The sequence below is a fragment of the Oncorhynchus gorbuscha genome, linkage group LG06 (assembly GCF_021184085.1).
Source record: "Oncorhynchus gorbuscha isolate QuinsamMale2020 ecotype Even-year linkage group LG06, OgorEven_v1.0, whole genome shotgun sequence".
Classification (NCBI taxonomy): domain Eukaryota; kingdom Metazoa; phylum Chordata; class Actinopteri; order Salmoniformes; family Salmonidae; genus Oncorhynchus; species Oncorhynchus gorbuscha.
The window spans coordinates 5,212,597-5,230,638 of record NC_060178.1 but is presented as its reverse complement, the minus strand read 5'-3'; the positions used below and the strand labels follow the sequence as shown (position 1 = coordinate 5,230,638).

Below are 18,042 nucleotides of genomic sequence, written 5' to 3'. Positions count from 1 at the left end.
TTACAGCTGGTATGGTATGTAGGACATTACAGCTGGTATGGTATGTAGGACATTACAGCTGGTATGGTATGTAGGACATTACAGCTGGTATGGTATGTAGGACATTACAGCTGGTATGGTATGTAGGATATTACAGCTGGTATGGTATGTAGGATATTACAGCTGGTATGGTATGTAGGACATTACAGCTGGTATGGTATGTAGGACATTACAGCTGGTATGGTATGTAGGACATTACAGCTGGTATGGTATGTAGGACATTACAGCTGGTATGGTATGTAGGACATTACAGCTGGTATGGTATGTAGGACATTACAGCTGGTATGGTATGTAGGACATTACAGCTGGTATGGTATGTAGGACATTACAGCTGGTATGGTGTGTAGAATATTACAGCTGGTATGATATGTAGGACATTACAGCTGGTATGGTATGTAGGATATTACAGCTGGTATGGTATGTAGGATATTACAGCTGGTATGGTATGTAGGATATTACAGCTGGTATGGTATGTAGGATATTACAGCTGGTATGGTATGTAGGATATTACAGCTTGTATGGTATGTAGGATATTACAGCTGGTATGGTATGTAGGACATTACAGCTGGTATGGTATGTAGGATATTACAGCTGGTATGGTATGTAGGACATTACAGCTGGTATGGTATGTAGGACATTACAGCTGGCATGGTATGTAGGACATTACAGCTTGTATGGTATGTAGGATATTACAGCTGGTATGGTATGTAGGACATTACAGCTGGCATGGTATGTAGGACATTACAGCTGGCATGGTATGTAGGACATTACAGCTTGTATGGTATGTAGGATATTACAGCTGGTATGGTATGTAGGACATTACAGCTGGTATGGTATGTAGGATATTACAGCTGGTATGGTATGTAGGACATTACAGCTGGTATGGTATGTAGGACATTACAGCTGGTATGGTATGTAGGACATTACAGCTGGTATGGTATGTAGGATATTACAGCTGGTATGGTATGTAGGACATTACAGCTGGTATGGTATGTAGGACATTACAGCTGGTATGGTATGTAGGACATTACAGCTGGTATGGTATGTAGGACATTACAGCTGGTATGGTATGTAGGATATTACAGCTGGTATGGTATGTAGGACATTACAGCTGGTATGGTATGTAGGATATTACAGCTGGTATGGTATGGTAGGACATTACAGCTGGTATGGTATGTAGGACATTACAGCTGGTATGGTATGTAGGACATTACAGCTGGTATGGTATGTAGGACATTACAGCTGGTATGGTATGTAGGATATTACAGCTGGTATGGTATGTAGGACATTACAGCTGGTATGGTATGTAGGACATTACAGCTGGTATGGTATGTAGGACATTACAGCTGGTATGGTATGTAGGACATTACAGCTGGTATGGTATGTAGGACATTACAGCTGGTATGGTATGTAGGACATTACAGCTGGTATGGTATGTAGGATATTACAGCTGGTATGGTATGTAGGACATTACAGCTGGTATGGTATGTAGGATATTACAGCTGGTATGGTATGTAGGACATTACAGCTGGTATGGTATGTAGGACATTACAGCTGGTATGGTATGTAGGACATTACAGCTGGTATGGTATGTAGGACATTACAGCTGGTATGGTATGTAGGACATTACAGCTGGTATGGTATGTAGGACATTACAGCTGGTATGGTATGTAGGACATTACAGCTGGTATGGTATGTAGGACATTACAGCTGGCATGGTATGTAGGACATTACAGCTTGTATGGTATGTAGGATATTACAGCTGGTATGGTATGTAGGACATTACAGCTGGTATGGTATGTAGGACATTACAGCTGGTATGGTATGTAGGACATTACAGCTGGTATGGTATGTAGGACATTACAGCTGGTATGGTATGTAGGACATTACAGCTGGTATGGTATGTAGGATATTACAGCTGGTATGGTATGTAGGACATTACAGCTGGTATGGTATGTAGGACATTACAGCTGGTATGGTATGTAGGACATTACAGCTGGTATGGTATGTAGGACATTACAGCTGGTATGGTATGTAACATAATTACAGCTGGTATGGTATGTAGGACATTACAGCTGGTATGGTATGTAACATAATTACAGCTGGTATGGTATGTAGGACATTACAGCTGGTATGGTATGTAGGACATTACAGCTGGTATGGTATGTAGGACATTACAGCTGGTATGGTATGTAGGACATTACAGCTGGTATGGTATGTAGGACATTACAGCTGGTATGGTATGTAGGACATTACAGCTGGTATGGTATGTAGGACATTACAGCTGGTATGGTATGTAGGACATTACAGCTGGTGTAGTATGTAGGACATTACAGCTGGTATGGTATGTAGGACATTACAGCTGGTGTAGTATGTAGGACATTACAGCTGGTATGGTATGTAGGACATTACAGCTGGTATGGTATGTAGGACATTACAGCTGGTATGGTATGTAGGATATTACAGCTGGTATGGTATGTAGGACATTACAGCTGGTATGGTATGTAGGACATTACAGCTGGTATGGTATGTAGGACATTACAGCTGGTATGGTATGTAGGACATTACAGCTGGTATGGTATGTAGGACATAACAGCTGGTATGGTATGTAGGACATTACAGCTGGCATGGTATGTAGGACATTACAGCTGGTATGGTATGTAGGACATTACAGCTGGTATGGTATGTAGGACATTACAGCTGGTATGGTATGTAGGACATCATTACAGCTGTTATGGTATGTAACATAATTACAGCTGATATAGTATGTAGGACATTACAGCTGGTGTAGTATGTAGCACATTACAGCTGGTATGGTATGTAGGACATTACAGCTTGTATGGTATGTAGGACATTACAGCTGGTATGGTATGTAGGACATTACAGCTGGTATGGTATGTAGGACATTACAGCTGGTATGGTATGTAGGATATTACAGCTGGTATGGTATGTAGGACATTACAGCTGGTATGGTATGTAGGATATTACAGCTGGTATGGTATGTAGGACATTACAGCTGGTATGGTATGTAGGACATTACAGCTGGTATGGTATGTAGGACATTACAGCTGGTATGGTATGTAGGACATTACAGCTGGTATGGTATGTAGGACATAACAGCTGGTATGGTATGTAGGACATTACAGCTGGCATGGTATGTAGGACATTACAGCTGGTATGGTATGTAGGACATTACAGCTGGTATGGTATGTAGGACATTACAGCTGGTATGGTATGTAGGACATTACAGCTTGTATGGTATGTAGGACATTACAGCTGGTATGGTATGTAGGACATTACAGCTGGTGTAGTATGTAGGACATTACAGCTGGTATGGTATGTAGGACATCATTACAGCTGGTATGGTATGTAACATAATTACAGCTGGCATGGTATGTAGGACATTACAGCTGGCATGTTATGTAGGACATTACAGCTGGTATGGTATGTAGGACATTACAGCTTGTATGGTATGTAGGACATTACAGCTGGTATGGTATGTAGGACATTACAGCTGGTGTAGTATGTAGGACATTACAGCTGGTATGGTATGTAGGACATCATTACAGCTGGTATGGTATGTAACATAATTACAGCTGGCATGGTATGTAGGACATTACAGCTGGCATGTTATGTAGGACATTACAGCTGGTATGGTATGTAGGACATTACAGCTGGTGTAGTATGTAGGACATTACAGCTGGTATGGTATGTAGGACATTACAGGTGGTATGGTATGTAGGACATTACAGCTGGTATGGTATGTAGGACATTACAGCTGGCATGGTATGTAGGACATTACAGCTGGTATGGTATGTAGGACATTACAGCTGGTATGGTATGTAACATAATTACAGCTGGTATGGTATGTAGGACATTACAGCTGGTATGGTATGTAACATAATTACAGCTGGTATGGTATGTAGGACATTACAGCTGGTATGGTATGTAGGACATTACAGCTGGTATGGTATGTAGGACATTACAGCTGGTATGGTATGTAGGACATTACAGCTGGTATGGTATGTAGGACATTACAGCTGGTATGGTATGTAGGACATTACAGCTGGTATGGTATGTAGGACATTACAGCTGGTATGGTATGTAGGACATCATTACAGCTGTTATGGTATGTAACATAATTACAGCTGGTATAGTATGTAGGACATTACAGCTGGTGTAGTATGTAGCACATTACAGCTGGTATGGTATGTAGGACATCATTACAGCTGTTATGGTATGTAACATATTTACAGCTGGTATAGTATGTAGGACATTACAGCTGGTGTAGTATGTAGGACATCATTACAGCTGGTATGGTATGTAGGACATCATTACAGCTGGTATGGTATGTAGGACATCATTACAGCTGGTATGGTATGTAGGACATTACAGCTGGTATGGTATGTAGGACATCATTACAGCTGGTATGGTATGTAGGACATTACAGCTGGTGTGGTATGTAGGACATCATTACAGCTGGTATGGTATGTAGGACATCATTACAACTGGTATGGTATGTAGGACATCATTACAGCTGGTATGGTATGTAGGACATTACAGCTAGTATAGTATGTAACATAATTACAGCTGGTATGGTATGTAACATAATTACAGCTGGCATGGTATGTAGGGCATCATTACAGCTGGTATGGTATGTAGGCATCATTACAGCTGGTATGGTATGTAGGACATTACAGCTGGTGTAGTATGTAGGACATCATTACAGCTGGCATGGTATGTAGGACATCATTACAGCTGGTATGGTATGTAGGACATCATTACAGCTGGCATGGTATGTAGGACATCATTACAGCTGGTATGGTATGTAGGCATCATTACAGCTGGTATGGTATGTAGGACATCATTACAGCTGGCATGGTATGTAGGACATCATTACAGCGGGTATGGTATGTAGGACATCATTACAGCTGATATGGTATGTAGGACATCATTACAGCTGGTATGGTATGTAGGACATCATTACAGCTGGTATGGTATGTAACATAATTACAGCTGGTATGGTATGTAGGACATTACAGCTAGTATGGTATGTAGGACATTACAGCTGGTATGGTATGTAGGACATCATTACAGCTGGTATGGTATGTAGGACATTACAGCTGGTATGGTATGTAACATAATTACAGCTGGTATGGTATGTAGGACATGACAGCTGGTATGGTATGTAGGACATTACAGCTGGTATGGTATGTAGGACATGACAGCTGGTATGGTATGTAGGACATTACAGCTGGTATGGTATGTAGGACATGACAGCTGGTATGGTATGTAGGACATCATTACAGCTGGTATGGTATGTAACATAATTACAGCTGGTATGGTATGTAGGACATTACAGCTAGTATGGTATGTAGGACATCATTACAGCTGGTATGGTATGTAACATAATTACAGCTGGTATGGTATGTAAGGACATTACAGCTAGTATGGTATGTAGGACATTACAGCTGGTATGGTATGTAGGACATCATTACAGCTGGTATGGTATGTAACATAATTACAGCTGGTATGGTATGTAGGACATTACAGCTAGTATGGTATGTAGGACATTACAGCTGGTATGGTATGTAGGACATCATTACAGCTGGTATGGTATGTAGGACATTACAGCTGGTATGGTATGTAACATAATTACAGCTGGTATGGTATGTAGGACATGACATCTGGTATGGTATGTAGGACATGACAGCTGGTATGGTATGTAGGACATGACAGCTGGTATGGTATGTAGGACATGACAGCTGGTATGGTATGTAGGACATGACAGCTGGTATGGTATGTAGAACATCATTACAGCTGGTATGGTATGTAGGACATTACAGCTGGTGTAGTATGTAGGACATTACAGCTGGTATGGTATGTAGGACATCATTACAGCTGGTATGGTATGTAGGACATTACAGCTGGTGTAGTATGTAGGACATTACAGCTGGTATGGTATGTAGGACATCATTACAGCTGGTATGGTATGTAGGACATTACAGCTGGTGTAGTATGTAGGACATTACAGCTGGTGTAGTATGTAGGATATTACAGCTGGTATGGTATGTAGGACATTACAGCTGGTGTAGTATGTAGGACATTACAGCTGGTATGGTATGTAGGACATTACAGCTGGTGTAGTATGTAGGACATTACAGCTGGTATGGTATGTAACATAATTACAGCTGGTATAGTATGTAGGACATTACAGCTGGTGTAGTATGTAGGACATTACAGCTGGTATGGTATGTAGGACATCATTACAGCTGGTATGGTATGTAACATAATTACAGCTGGTATAGTATGTAGGACATTACAGCTGGTGTAGTATGTAGGACATTACAGCTGGTATGGTATGTAGGACATTACAGCTGGTATGGTATGTAGGACATTACAGCTGGTATGGTATGTAACATAATTACAGCTGGTATGGTATGTAGGACATTACAGCTGGTATGGTATGTAGGACATCATTACAGCTGGTATGGTATGTAGGACATCATTACAGCTGGTATGGTATGTAGGACATGACAGCTGGTATGGTATGTAGGACATCATTACAGATGTCGTTCTCCCCCTGAACAGGCAGTTAACCCACTGTTCCCCGGTAGGCTGTCATTGTAAATAAGAATTTGGTCTTAACTGACTTGCCTGGTTAAATATAAAAAGCATCAGTCTGATCCTTTTAGCGAAAATATATCTTTACCCGAAACATCTCTCTATATTTTCTGCTTCTTCCATAGGTTGTTATCGGCCCAGCAGGATCAGCAATGTGAGGAGACTCTCCATCTGTCAGCTGACCACTCCTACAGAGACAACAGGAAGAGCTGTTGCAAGTAGGACAGGAACATAGAGCTAGACAGAGGGTTTATCTTTGTATCTGTGCCATAATGGCTGTTGTGACATCATGGGCAGCGCCATTGTGGACTTTCTCCATTTTTAAAGTGGTACATTTTCTTCTTATTTTGTGTTTATAAAAAGCATTTTATCTACACCGAACAAAAATATAAACTCAACATGTAAAGTGTTGGTCTCATGTTTCATGAGCTGAAATAAAAGATCACAGAAACGTTCCATACGCACAAAAAGCTTATTTCTCTCAAATGTTTTGGACAGATTTGTTTGGGGCGGCAGTGTAGCCTAGTGGTTAGAGCGTTGGACTACTAACCGAAAGGGTGCAAGTTCGAATCCCCGAGCTGACAAAGTACAAATCTGTCGTTCTGCCCCTGAACAGGCAGTTCCTAGGCCGTCATTGAAAATGAGAATTTGTTCTTAAATGACTTGCCTAGTAAAATAAATGTAAAATAAAAAAATTAAACATCCCTGTTAGTGAGCATTTCTCCTTTGCAAAGATAATCCATCCACCTGACAGGTGTAGTATATCAAGAACCTGATTAAACAGCATGATCATTACACAGGTGCACCTTGTGCTGGGGATAATAAAAGGCCACTCTAAAATGTGCAGTTTTGTCACACAACGCCACAGATGTTTAGGGAGCGTGCAATTGGCATGCTGACTGCAGGAATGTCCACCAGAGCTGTTGCCAGAGAATTAAATGTTCATTTATCTACCATAAGCCGCCTCCATCGTCGTTTTAGAGAATTTGGCAGTACGTCCATCCGGCCTCACAACCACAAACTACTTGTAACCACGCCAACCCAGGACCTCCACATCCGGCTTCTTCTCCTGCTGGATCGTCTGAGACCAGCCACCCGGACAGCTGATGAACATGAATCAGACGATGATTCAGTAAAATCGTTGAAATTGTTGTATGTTGCGTTTTTTACATGTTTTTGTCCAGTGTAATATTGGTGATTTAGCGCCACCTGCTGGAGTTTTGAACCATTTATTTTATATTGGGGGGGGAAAATGCATTAATTTATTTTGGCCAATAGATGGCAGTAATGTAACATAAAGCTATTTAAAAAATATATATATATATGTATGTGTAACCAACTTTGAAGAAGAAGGCAATGCTCTGATCATTGACTGATGGCTCCCAACCATGGGGCGGCAGCGTAGCCTAGTGGTTAGAACGTTGGACTAGTAACCGGAAGGTTGCGAGTTCAAACCCCCGAGCTGACAAGGTACAAATCTGTCGTTCTGCCCCCGAACAGGCAGTTAACCCACTGTTCCCAGGCCGTCATTGAAAATAAGAATATGTTCTTAACTGACTTGCCTGGTTAAATAAAGGTAAAATTTAAAAATAAAAAAAAACCATGGAAATCCCCACCCCAGTTGACTACTTTAAAATGGCGGAAGCCCTCAATGACAATGTCCATGCTAAAATGGGTTCTGATCTATCCAGAGTCCTCTTTCTACTTCTATAGACAGGAAACAGTAGGGACTCATCCATGGTCCAAAGCTGTTCTCGCAACATGTGTAAGAGAGTGAACCGTGAGATTAGGGTACGATACCATTAACCTAAGCACTTTAAAATACCCTTCTTCACTGTGTATTTTACAAGTGTATGTGGGCCTATAAAACACTGTTAGACATATACAGTAAATACAAACAGTTCTGATGAAGTTTACTGTAAATATATTTTATAGACTGCTACATTGTCTATGTAAATATGTTTCCTGTAATGTATTGTATAAACTGCTACATTGTCTATGTAAATATGTTTACTGTAAATATATTTTATAGACTGATATATGGTCTATGTAAATATGTTTACTGTAAATATATTTTATAGACTGCTACATTGTCTATGTAAATATGTTTACTGTAAATATATGTTATAGACTGATACATTTTCTATGTAAATATTGTTGTTGTGATACTAATAAAGTTATTGATAAGTAACTATAGGTCCTCTGTACTTCTGCATCAAATCTCTTCCCTTCAGCCTCTGTGTCCTTCATTATTATAGTGTTTGGCAACTATTGACCAATAAGTACACAGAACAGCCTGCTAGTTACACTCTAGTGGTGGTAACACTCTACTGGTGGTAACACTCTACTGGTGGTAACAGTCTACTGGTGGTAACACTCTACTGGTGGTAACAGTCTACTGGTGGTAACACTCTACTGGTGGTAACACTCTACTGGTGGTAACAGCCTGGTGGTAACAGTCTGGTGGTAACAGTCTGGTGGTAACAGTCTGGTGGTAACAGTCTGGTGGTGGTAACAGTCTGGTGGTGGTAACAGTCTGGTGTTAACAGTCTGGTGGTAACAGTCTGGTGGTAACAGTCTGGCGGTAACAGTCTGGCGGTAACAGTCTGGTGGTAACAGTCTGGTGGTGGTAACAGTCTGGTGGTAACAGTCTGGTGGTGGTAACAGTCTGGTGGTAACAGTCTGGTGGTGGTAACAGTCTGGTGGTAACAGTCTGGTGGTGGTAACAGTCTGGTGGTGGTAACAGTCTGGTGGTGGTAACAGTCTGGTGGTGGTAACAGTCTGGTGGTAACAGTCTGGTGGTAACAGTCTGGTGGTGGTAACAGTCTGGTGGTGGTAACAGTCTGGTGGTGGTAACAGTCTGGTGGTGGTAACAGTCTGGTGGTGGTAACAGTCTGGTGGTAACAGTCTGGTGGTAACAGTCTGGTGGTGGTAACAGTCTGGTGGTGGTAACAGTCTGGTGGTGGTAACAGTCTGGTGGTGGTAACAGTCTGGTGGTGGTAACAGTCTGGTGGTGGTAACAGTCTGGTGGTAACAGTCTGGTGGTAACAGTCTGGTGGTAACAGTCTGGTGGTGGTAACAGTCTGGTGGTGGTAACAGTCTGGTGGTGGTAACAGTCTACTGGTGGTGGTAACAGTCTGGTGGTAACAGTCTGGTGGTAACAGTCTGGTGGTAACAGTCTGGTGGTAACAGTCTGGTGGTGGTAACAGTCTGGTGGTAACAGTCTGGTGGTGGTAACAGTCTGGTGGTAACAGTCTGGTGGTAACAGTCTGGTGGTGGTAACAGTCTGGTGGTGGTAACAGCCTGGTGGTAACAGCCTGGCGGTAACAGTCTGGCGGTAACAGTCTGGTGGTAACAGTCTGGTGGTAACAGTCTGGTGGTGGTAACAGTCTGGTGGTAACAGTCTGGTGGTAACAGTCTGGTGGTAACAGCCTGGTGGTAACAGTCTGGTGGTAACAGTCTGGTGGTAACAGTCTGGTGGTGGTAACAGTCTGGTGGTGGTAACAGCCTGGTGGTAACAGTCTGGCGGTAACAGTCTGGTGGTAACAGTTTGGTGGTAACAGTCTGGTGGTAACAGTCTGGTGGTAACAGTCTGGTGGTGGTAACAGTCTGATGGTAACAGTCTGGTGGTAACAGTCTGGTGGTGGTAACAGCCTGGTGGTGGTAACAGTCTGATGGTAACAGTCTGGTGGTAACAGTCTGGTGGTGGTAACAGTCTGGTGGTAACAGTCTGGTGGTGGTAACAGTCTGGTGGTAACAGTCTGGTGGTAACAGTCTGGTGGTAACAGTCTACTGGTGGTAACAGTCTGGTGGTGGTAACAGTCTGGTGGTAACAGTCTGGTGGTAACAGTCTGGTGGTGGTAACAGTCTGGTGGTGGTAACAGTCTGGTGGTGGTAACAGTCTGGTGGTGGTAACAGTCTGGTGGTAACAGTCTGGTGGTAACAGCCTGGTGGTGGTAACAGTCTGGTGGTAACAGTCTGGTGGTAACAGTCTGGCGGTAACAGTCTGGCGGTAACAGTCTGGTGGTAACAGTCTGGTGGTAACAGTCTGGTGGTGGTAACAGTCTGGTGGTAACAGTCTGGTGGTAACAGCCTGGTGGTAACAGCCTGGTGGTAACAGCCTGGTGGTAACAGTCTACTGGTGGTAACAGTCTGGTGGTAACAGTCTGGTGGTGGTAACAGTCTGGTGGTAACAGTCTGGTGGTAACAGTCTGGCGGTAACAGTCTGGCGGTAACAGTCTGGCGGTAACAGTCTGGCGGTAACAGTCTGGCGGTAACAGTCTGGTGGTAACAGTCTGGTGGTGGTAACAGTCTGGTGGTGGTAACAGTCTGGTGGTGGTAACAGTCTACTCTTTTCTTAGCCAGTGATCTGTCTGTTCCTCCTCAACTCTCAACCGTCGCCTTGTATTAACTCTCTGCCGTCTCCTTGTCTCACCTCTCTGCTGTCTCCTTGTCTTACCTCTCTGCTGTCTCCTTGTCTTACCTCTCTGCTGTCTCCTCGTCTCACCTCTCTGCCGTCTCATTGTCTCACCTCTCTGCTGTCTCCTTGTCTTACCTCTCTGCTGTCTCCTTGTCTTACCTCTCTGCTGTCTCCTTGTCTTACCTCTCTGCTGTCTCCTTGTCTTACCTCTCTGCTGTCTCCTTGTCTTACCTCTCTGCTGTCTCCTTGTCTCACCTCTCTGCTGTCTCCTTGTCTAACCTCTCTGCTGTCTCCTTGTCTTACCTCTCTGCTGTCTCCTTGTCTTACCTCTCTGCTGTCTCCTTGTCTTACCTCTCTGCTGTCTCCTTGTCTTACCTCTCTGCTGTCTCCTTGTCTCACCTCTCTGCTGTCTCCTTGTCTCACCTCTCTGCTGTCTCCTTGTCTTACCTCTCTGCTGTCTCCTTGTCTTACCTCTCTGCTGTCTCCTTGTCTTAACTCTCTGCTGTCTCCTTGTCTCACCTCTCTGCTAAAAGGGGCACGGCAGAGCAGGAGCTTATATCAGAGTGTCAGTTGCGAGCTCAGCCTGTTGCTCATAACCTTCACGGAGAGCATGCAGACAGACAGACGTTACAGTACCACCGCTGTGACAGTGGAGTAGAGAGCGGAACATTTCACAGTCTCTGGTAAGACTGTTTACCTCCGGAGGGGTGAGGAGGATTCGCAGTTTGAGTTCAGGTAGGAGTCTTCACTTTTTACTTCTGAACCACCAAGGACACGGACATAGTCAGAACGTGACGTGGTGTGTTGCTGCTAGAGACAGACAGGCATTTAGAGACACACAGGAATTTACACACAGTTTAAATAAATTCTATACAAAATAGATCAAATGAACATAGAGCTGTAGGAGAATGAACATAGAGCTGTAGGAGAATGAACATAGAGTTGTAGGAGAATGAAAATAGAGCTGTAGGAGAATGAACATAGAGTTGTAGGAGAATTAACATAGAGTTGTAGGAGAATGAACATAGAGCTGTAGGAGAATGAACATAGAGTTGTAGGAGAATGAACATAGAGCTGTAGAAGAATGAACATAGAGCTGTAGGAGAATGAACATAGAGCTGTAGGAGAATGAACAGTGGACATAGAAATATACGGAGGATATACACATTTACAGTATCAACACAAATATCTAACCAAATATCTATATGTACAGTTCAGATACAGTATAGTACAGTATGTACAGTTCAGATACAGTATAGTACAGTACAGTTCAGATACAGTATAGTACAGTACAGTTCAGATACAGTATGTACAGTACAGTTCAGATAAAGTATAGTACAGTATGTACAGTTCTGATACAGTATAGTACAGTACAGTTCAGATACAGTATAGTACAGTTCAGATACAGTATAGTACAGTTCAGATACAGTATATACAGTTCAGATGCAGTATAGTACAGTTCAGATGCAGTATAGTACAGTTCAGATACAGTATAGTACAGTTCAGATACAGTATAGTACAGTATATACAGTTCAGATACAGTATAGTACAGTATGTACAGTTCAGATACAGTATAGTACAGTTCGGATACAGTATAGTACAGTTCAGATACAGTATAGTACAGTTCAGATACAGTATAGTACAGTTCAGATACAGTATAGTACAGTATATACAGTTCAGATACAGTATAGTACAGTATGTACAGTTCAGATACAGTATAGTACAGTTCGGATACAGTATAGTACCGTATAGTACAGTTCAGATACAGTATAGTACAGTATAGTACAGTTCAGATACAGTATAGTACAGTTCAGATACAGTATAGTACAGTTCAGATACAGTATGTACAGTTCAGATACAGTATAGTACAGTTCAGATACAGTATAGTACAGTTCAGATACAGTTCAGATACAGTATAGTACAGTATGTACAGTTCAGATACAGTATAGTACAGTATAGTACAGTTCAGATACAGTATAGTACCGTATAGTACAGTTCAGATACAGTATAGTACAGTTCAGATACAGTATAGTACAGTATATACAGTTCAGATACAGTATGTACAGTTCAGATACAGTATGTACAGTTCAGATACAGTATAGTAAAGTTCAGATACAGTATAGTACAGTTCAGATACAGTATAGTACAGTTCAGATACAGTATAGTACAGTATATACAGTTCAGATACAGTATAGTACAGTATGTACAGTTCAGATACAGTATAGTACAGTTCGGATACAGTATAGTACCGTATAGTACAGTTCAGATACAGTATAGTACAGTTCAGATACAGTAAGTACAGTTCAGATACAGTATGTACAGTTCAGATACAGTATAGTACAGTTCAGATACAGCATAGTACAGTTCAGATACAGTTCAGGTACAGTTCAGATACAGTATAGTACAGTATGTACAGTTCAGATACAGTATAGTACAGTATAGTACAGTTCAGATACAGTATAGTACAGTTCAGATACAGTATAGTACAGTTCAGATACAGTATAGTACAGTTATACAGATACAGATACAGTATATACAGTTCAGATACAGTATGTACAGTTCAGATACAGTATGTACAGTTCAGATACAGTATAGTACAGTTCAGATACAGTATAGTACAGTTCAGATACAGTATAGTACAGTTCAGATACAGTATAGTACAGTTCAGATACAGTATAGTACAGTTCAGATAGTATAGTACAGTTCAGATACAGTATAGTACAGTTCAGATACAGTATAGTACAGTTCAGATACAGTATAGTACAGTTCAGATACAGTATAGTACAGTTCAGATACAGTATAGTACAGTATAGTACAGTTCAGATACAGTATAGTACCGTATAGTACAGTTCAGATACAGTATAGTACAGTATGTACAGTTCAGATACAGTATAGTACAGTATGTACAGTTCAGATACAGTATAGTACAGTGCAGATACAGTATAGTACAGTTCAGATACAGTATTGTACAGTTCAGATACAGTATAGTACAGTATATACAGTTCAGATACAGTATGTACAGTTCAGATACAGTATAGTACAGTTCAGATACAGTATAGTACAGTTCAGATACAGTATAGTACAGTTCAGATACAGTATAGTACAGTTCAGATACAGTATAGTACAGTTCAGATACAGTATAGTACAGTTCAGATACAGTATAGTACAGTTCAGATACAGTATAGTACAGTTCAGATACAGTATAGTACAGTATGTACAGTTCAGATACAGTATAGTACAGTTCAGATACAGTATAGTACAGTTCAGATACAGTATAGTACAGTTCAGATACAGTATGTACAGTTCAGATACAGTATAGTACAGTTCAGATATAGTACAGTTCAGATACAGTATAGTACAGTTCAGATACAGTATAGTACCGTATGTACAGTTCAGATACAGTATAGTACAGTATGTACAGTTCAGATACAGTATAGTACAGTTCAGATACAGTATAGTACAGTTCAGATACAGTATATACAGTTCAGATACAGTATAGTACAGTTCAGATGCAGTATAGTACAGTTCAGATACAGTATAGTACAGTTCAGATACAGTACAGTAGATACAGTATAGTACAGTTCAGATACAGTATAGTACAGTATGTACAGTTCAGATACAGTATAGTACAGTTCAGATACAGTATAGTACAGTTCAGATACAGTATAGTACAGTTCAGATACAGTATAGTACAGTTCAGATACAGTACAGTTCAGTACAGTATAGTACAGTTCAGATACAGTATTGTACATTTCAGATACAGTATTGTACAGTTCAGATACAGTATGTACAGTTCAGATACAGTATTCAGATACAGTATAGTACAGTTCAGATACAGTATAGTACAGTATAGTACAGTTCAGATACAGTATAGTACAGTTCAGATACAGTATAGTACAGTTCAGATACAGTATTGTACAGTTCAGATACAGTATAGTACAGTTCAGATACAGTATAGTACAGTTCAGATACAGTTCAGATACAGTATAGTACAGTTCAGATGTATGTACAGTTCAGATACAGTATAGTACAGTATAGTACAGTTCAGATACAGTATAGTACCGTATAGTACAGTTCAGATACAGTATAGTACAGTTCAGATACAGTATAGTACAGTATATACAGTTCAGATACAGTATGTACAGTTCAGATACAGTATGTACAGTTCAGATACAGTATAGTACAGTTCAGATACAGTATAGTACAGTTCAGATACAGTATAGTACAGTTCAGATACAGTATAGTACAGTAGATACAGTATAGTACAGTTCAGATACAGTATAGTACAGTATATAGTACAGTACAGTTCAGATACAGTATAGTACAGTTCAGATACAGTATAGTACAGTTCAGATACAGTTAGATACAGTATAGTACAGTTCAGATACAGTATAGTACAGTTCAGATACAGTATAGTACAGTTCAGATACAGTATAGTACAGTTCAGATACAGTATAGTACAGTTCAGATACAGTATCAGTACAGTTCAGATACAGTATAGTACAGTATGATACAGTTCATGATACAGTATAGTACAGTATAGTACAGTTCAGATACAGTATAGTACAGTTCAGATACAGTATAGTACAGTTCAGATACAGTATAGTACAGTTCAGATACAGTATAGTACAGTATATACAGTTCAGATACAGTATGTACAGTTCAGATACAGTATAGTACAGTTCAGATACAGTATGTACAGTTCAGATACAGTATAGTACAGTTCAGATACAGTATAGTATAGTACAGTTCAGATACAGTATAGTACAGTTCAGATACAGTCTTACAGTAGATACAGTTCAGATACAGTATAGTACAGTTCAGATACAGTAGATACAGTATAGTACAGTTCAGATACAGTATAGTACAGTTCAGATACAGTATAGTACAGTATGATACAGTTCAGATACAGTATAGACAGTACAGTTCAGATACAGTATAGTACAGTTCAGATAAAGTATAGTACAGTTCAGATACAGTATAGTACAGTTCAGATACAGTATAGTACAGTTCAGATACAGTATAGTACAGTTCATATACAGTATAGTACAGTTGAGATACAGTATAGTACAGTATGTACAGTTCCGATACAGTATAGTACAGTACAGTTCAGATACAGTATAGTACAGTACAGTTCAGATACAGTATAGTACAGTACAGTTCAGATACAGTATAGTACAGTTCAGATACAGTATCTTACAGTTCAGATACAGTATAGTATAGTTCAGATACAGTTCAGATACAGTATAGTACAGTTCAGATACAGTATAGTACAGTTCAGATACAGTATGTACAGTTCAGATACAGTATAGTACAGTATGTACAGTTCAGATACAGTATAGTACAGTTCAGATACAGTATAGTACAGTATGTACAGTTCAGATACAGTATAGTACAGTATGTACAGTTCAGATACAGTATAGTACAGTATAGTACAGTTCAGATACAGTATAGTACAGTTCAGATACAGTATAGTACAGTTCAGATACAGTTCAGATACAGTTCAGATACAGTATAGTACAGTTCAGATACAGTATGTACAGTTCAGATACAGTATAGTACAGTTCAGATACAGTATAGTACAGTTCAGATACAGTATAGTACAGTACAGTTCAGATACAGTATAGTACAGTTCAGATACAGTATAGTACAGTTCAGATACAGTATAGTACAGTTCAGATACAGTATAGTACCGTATAGTACAGTTCAGATACAGTATAGTACAGTTCAGATACAGTAGTAGATACAGTATAGTACAGTTCAGATACAGTATAGTACCGTATAGTACAGTTCAGATACAGTATAGTACAGTTCAGATACAGTATAGTACAGTTCAGATACAGTATAGTACCGTATAGTACAGTTCAGATACAGTATAGTATAGTACAGTTCAGATACAGTATAGTACAGTTCAGATACAGTATAGTACAGTATAGTACAGTTCAGATACAGTATAGTACAGTTCAGATACAGTATAGTACAGTTCAGATACAGTATAGTACAGTTCAGATACAGTATAGTACAGTTCAGATACAGTATAGTACAGTTCAGATACAGTATAGTACAGTTCAGATACAGTATAGTACAGTTCAGATACAGTATAGTACAGTTCAGATACAGTATAGTACAGTTCAGATACAGTATAGTACAGTTCAGATACAGTATAGTACAGTTCGGATACAGTTCGGATACAGTATAGTACAGTTCGGATACAGTATAGTACAGTTCGGATACAGTTCAGATACAGTATGTACAGTTCAGATACAGTATAGTACAGTATGTACAGTATGTACAGTTCAGATACAGTATAGTACAGTATGTACAGTTCAGATACAGTATAGTACAGTATGTACAGTTCAGATACAGTATAGTACAGTATGTACAGTTCAGATACAGTATAGTACAGTATGTACAGTTCAGATACAGTATAGTACAGTTCAGATACAGTATAGTACAGTATAGTACAGTTCAGATACAGTATAGTACAGTATAGATACAGTTCAGATACAGTTCAGATACTGTATGTACAGTTCAGATACAGTATAGTACAGTTCAGATACAGTATAGTACAGTATAGTACAGTTCAGATACAGTATAGTACAGTTCAGATACAGTATAGTACAGTTCAGATACAGTTAGATACAGTTCAGATACAGTATAGTACAGTTCAGATACAGTATAGTACAGTTCAGATACAGTATAGTACAGTATAGTACAGTTCAGATACAGTATAGTACAGTATGTACAGTTCAGATACAGTATAGTACAGTATGTACAGTTCAGATACAGTATAGTACAGTTCAGATACAGTATCTTACAGTATAGTACAGTTCAGATACAGTATAGTACAGTTCAGATACAGTTCAGATACAGTATAGTACAGTTCAGATACAGTATGTACAGTTCAGATACAGTATAGTACAGTTCAGATACAGTATAGTACAGTATGTACAGTTCAG

General features: G+C 40.0%; 2 protein-coding genes across 6 annotated transcripts in view; both read left to right on the top strand.

Annotated features, from left to right (window-relative positions):
• The window catches only part of cracr2b (calcium release activated channel regulator 2B), a 59,472-nt gene extending 52,320 nt beyond the window's left edge, over positions 1–7,152 (top strand). For all 4 annotated transcript variants that reach the window (XM_046352153.1, XM_046352152.1, XM_046352149.1 and 1 more), the window contains one exon: positions 6,789–7,152. In XM_046352153.1, the coding sequence (XP_046208109.1) occupies positions 6,789–6,885 (97 nt within the window). In that variant the 3' untranslated portion in view covers positions 6,886–7,152. The remainder of the gene's footprint in view (positions 1–6,788) is intronic.
• A 4,406-nt stretch (positions 7,153–11,558) lies between these two features.
• The window catches only part of LOC124037446 (CD151 antigen-like), a 50,452-nt gene continuing 43,968 nt past the window's right edge, over positions 11,559–18,042 (top strand). Inside the window, exon 1 of one of the 2 annotated variants that reach the window (XM_046352147.1) lies at positions 11,559–11,818. The gene's annotated coding sequence lies outside the window, so the exon portion shown is untranslated. The remainder of the gene's footprint in view (positions 11,819–18,042) is intronic. The other variant, XM_046352146.1, reaches the window with a different exon arrangement.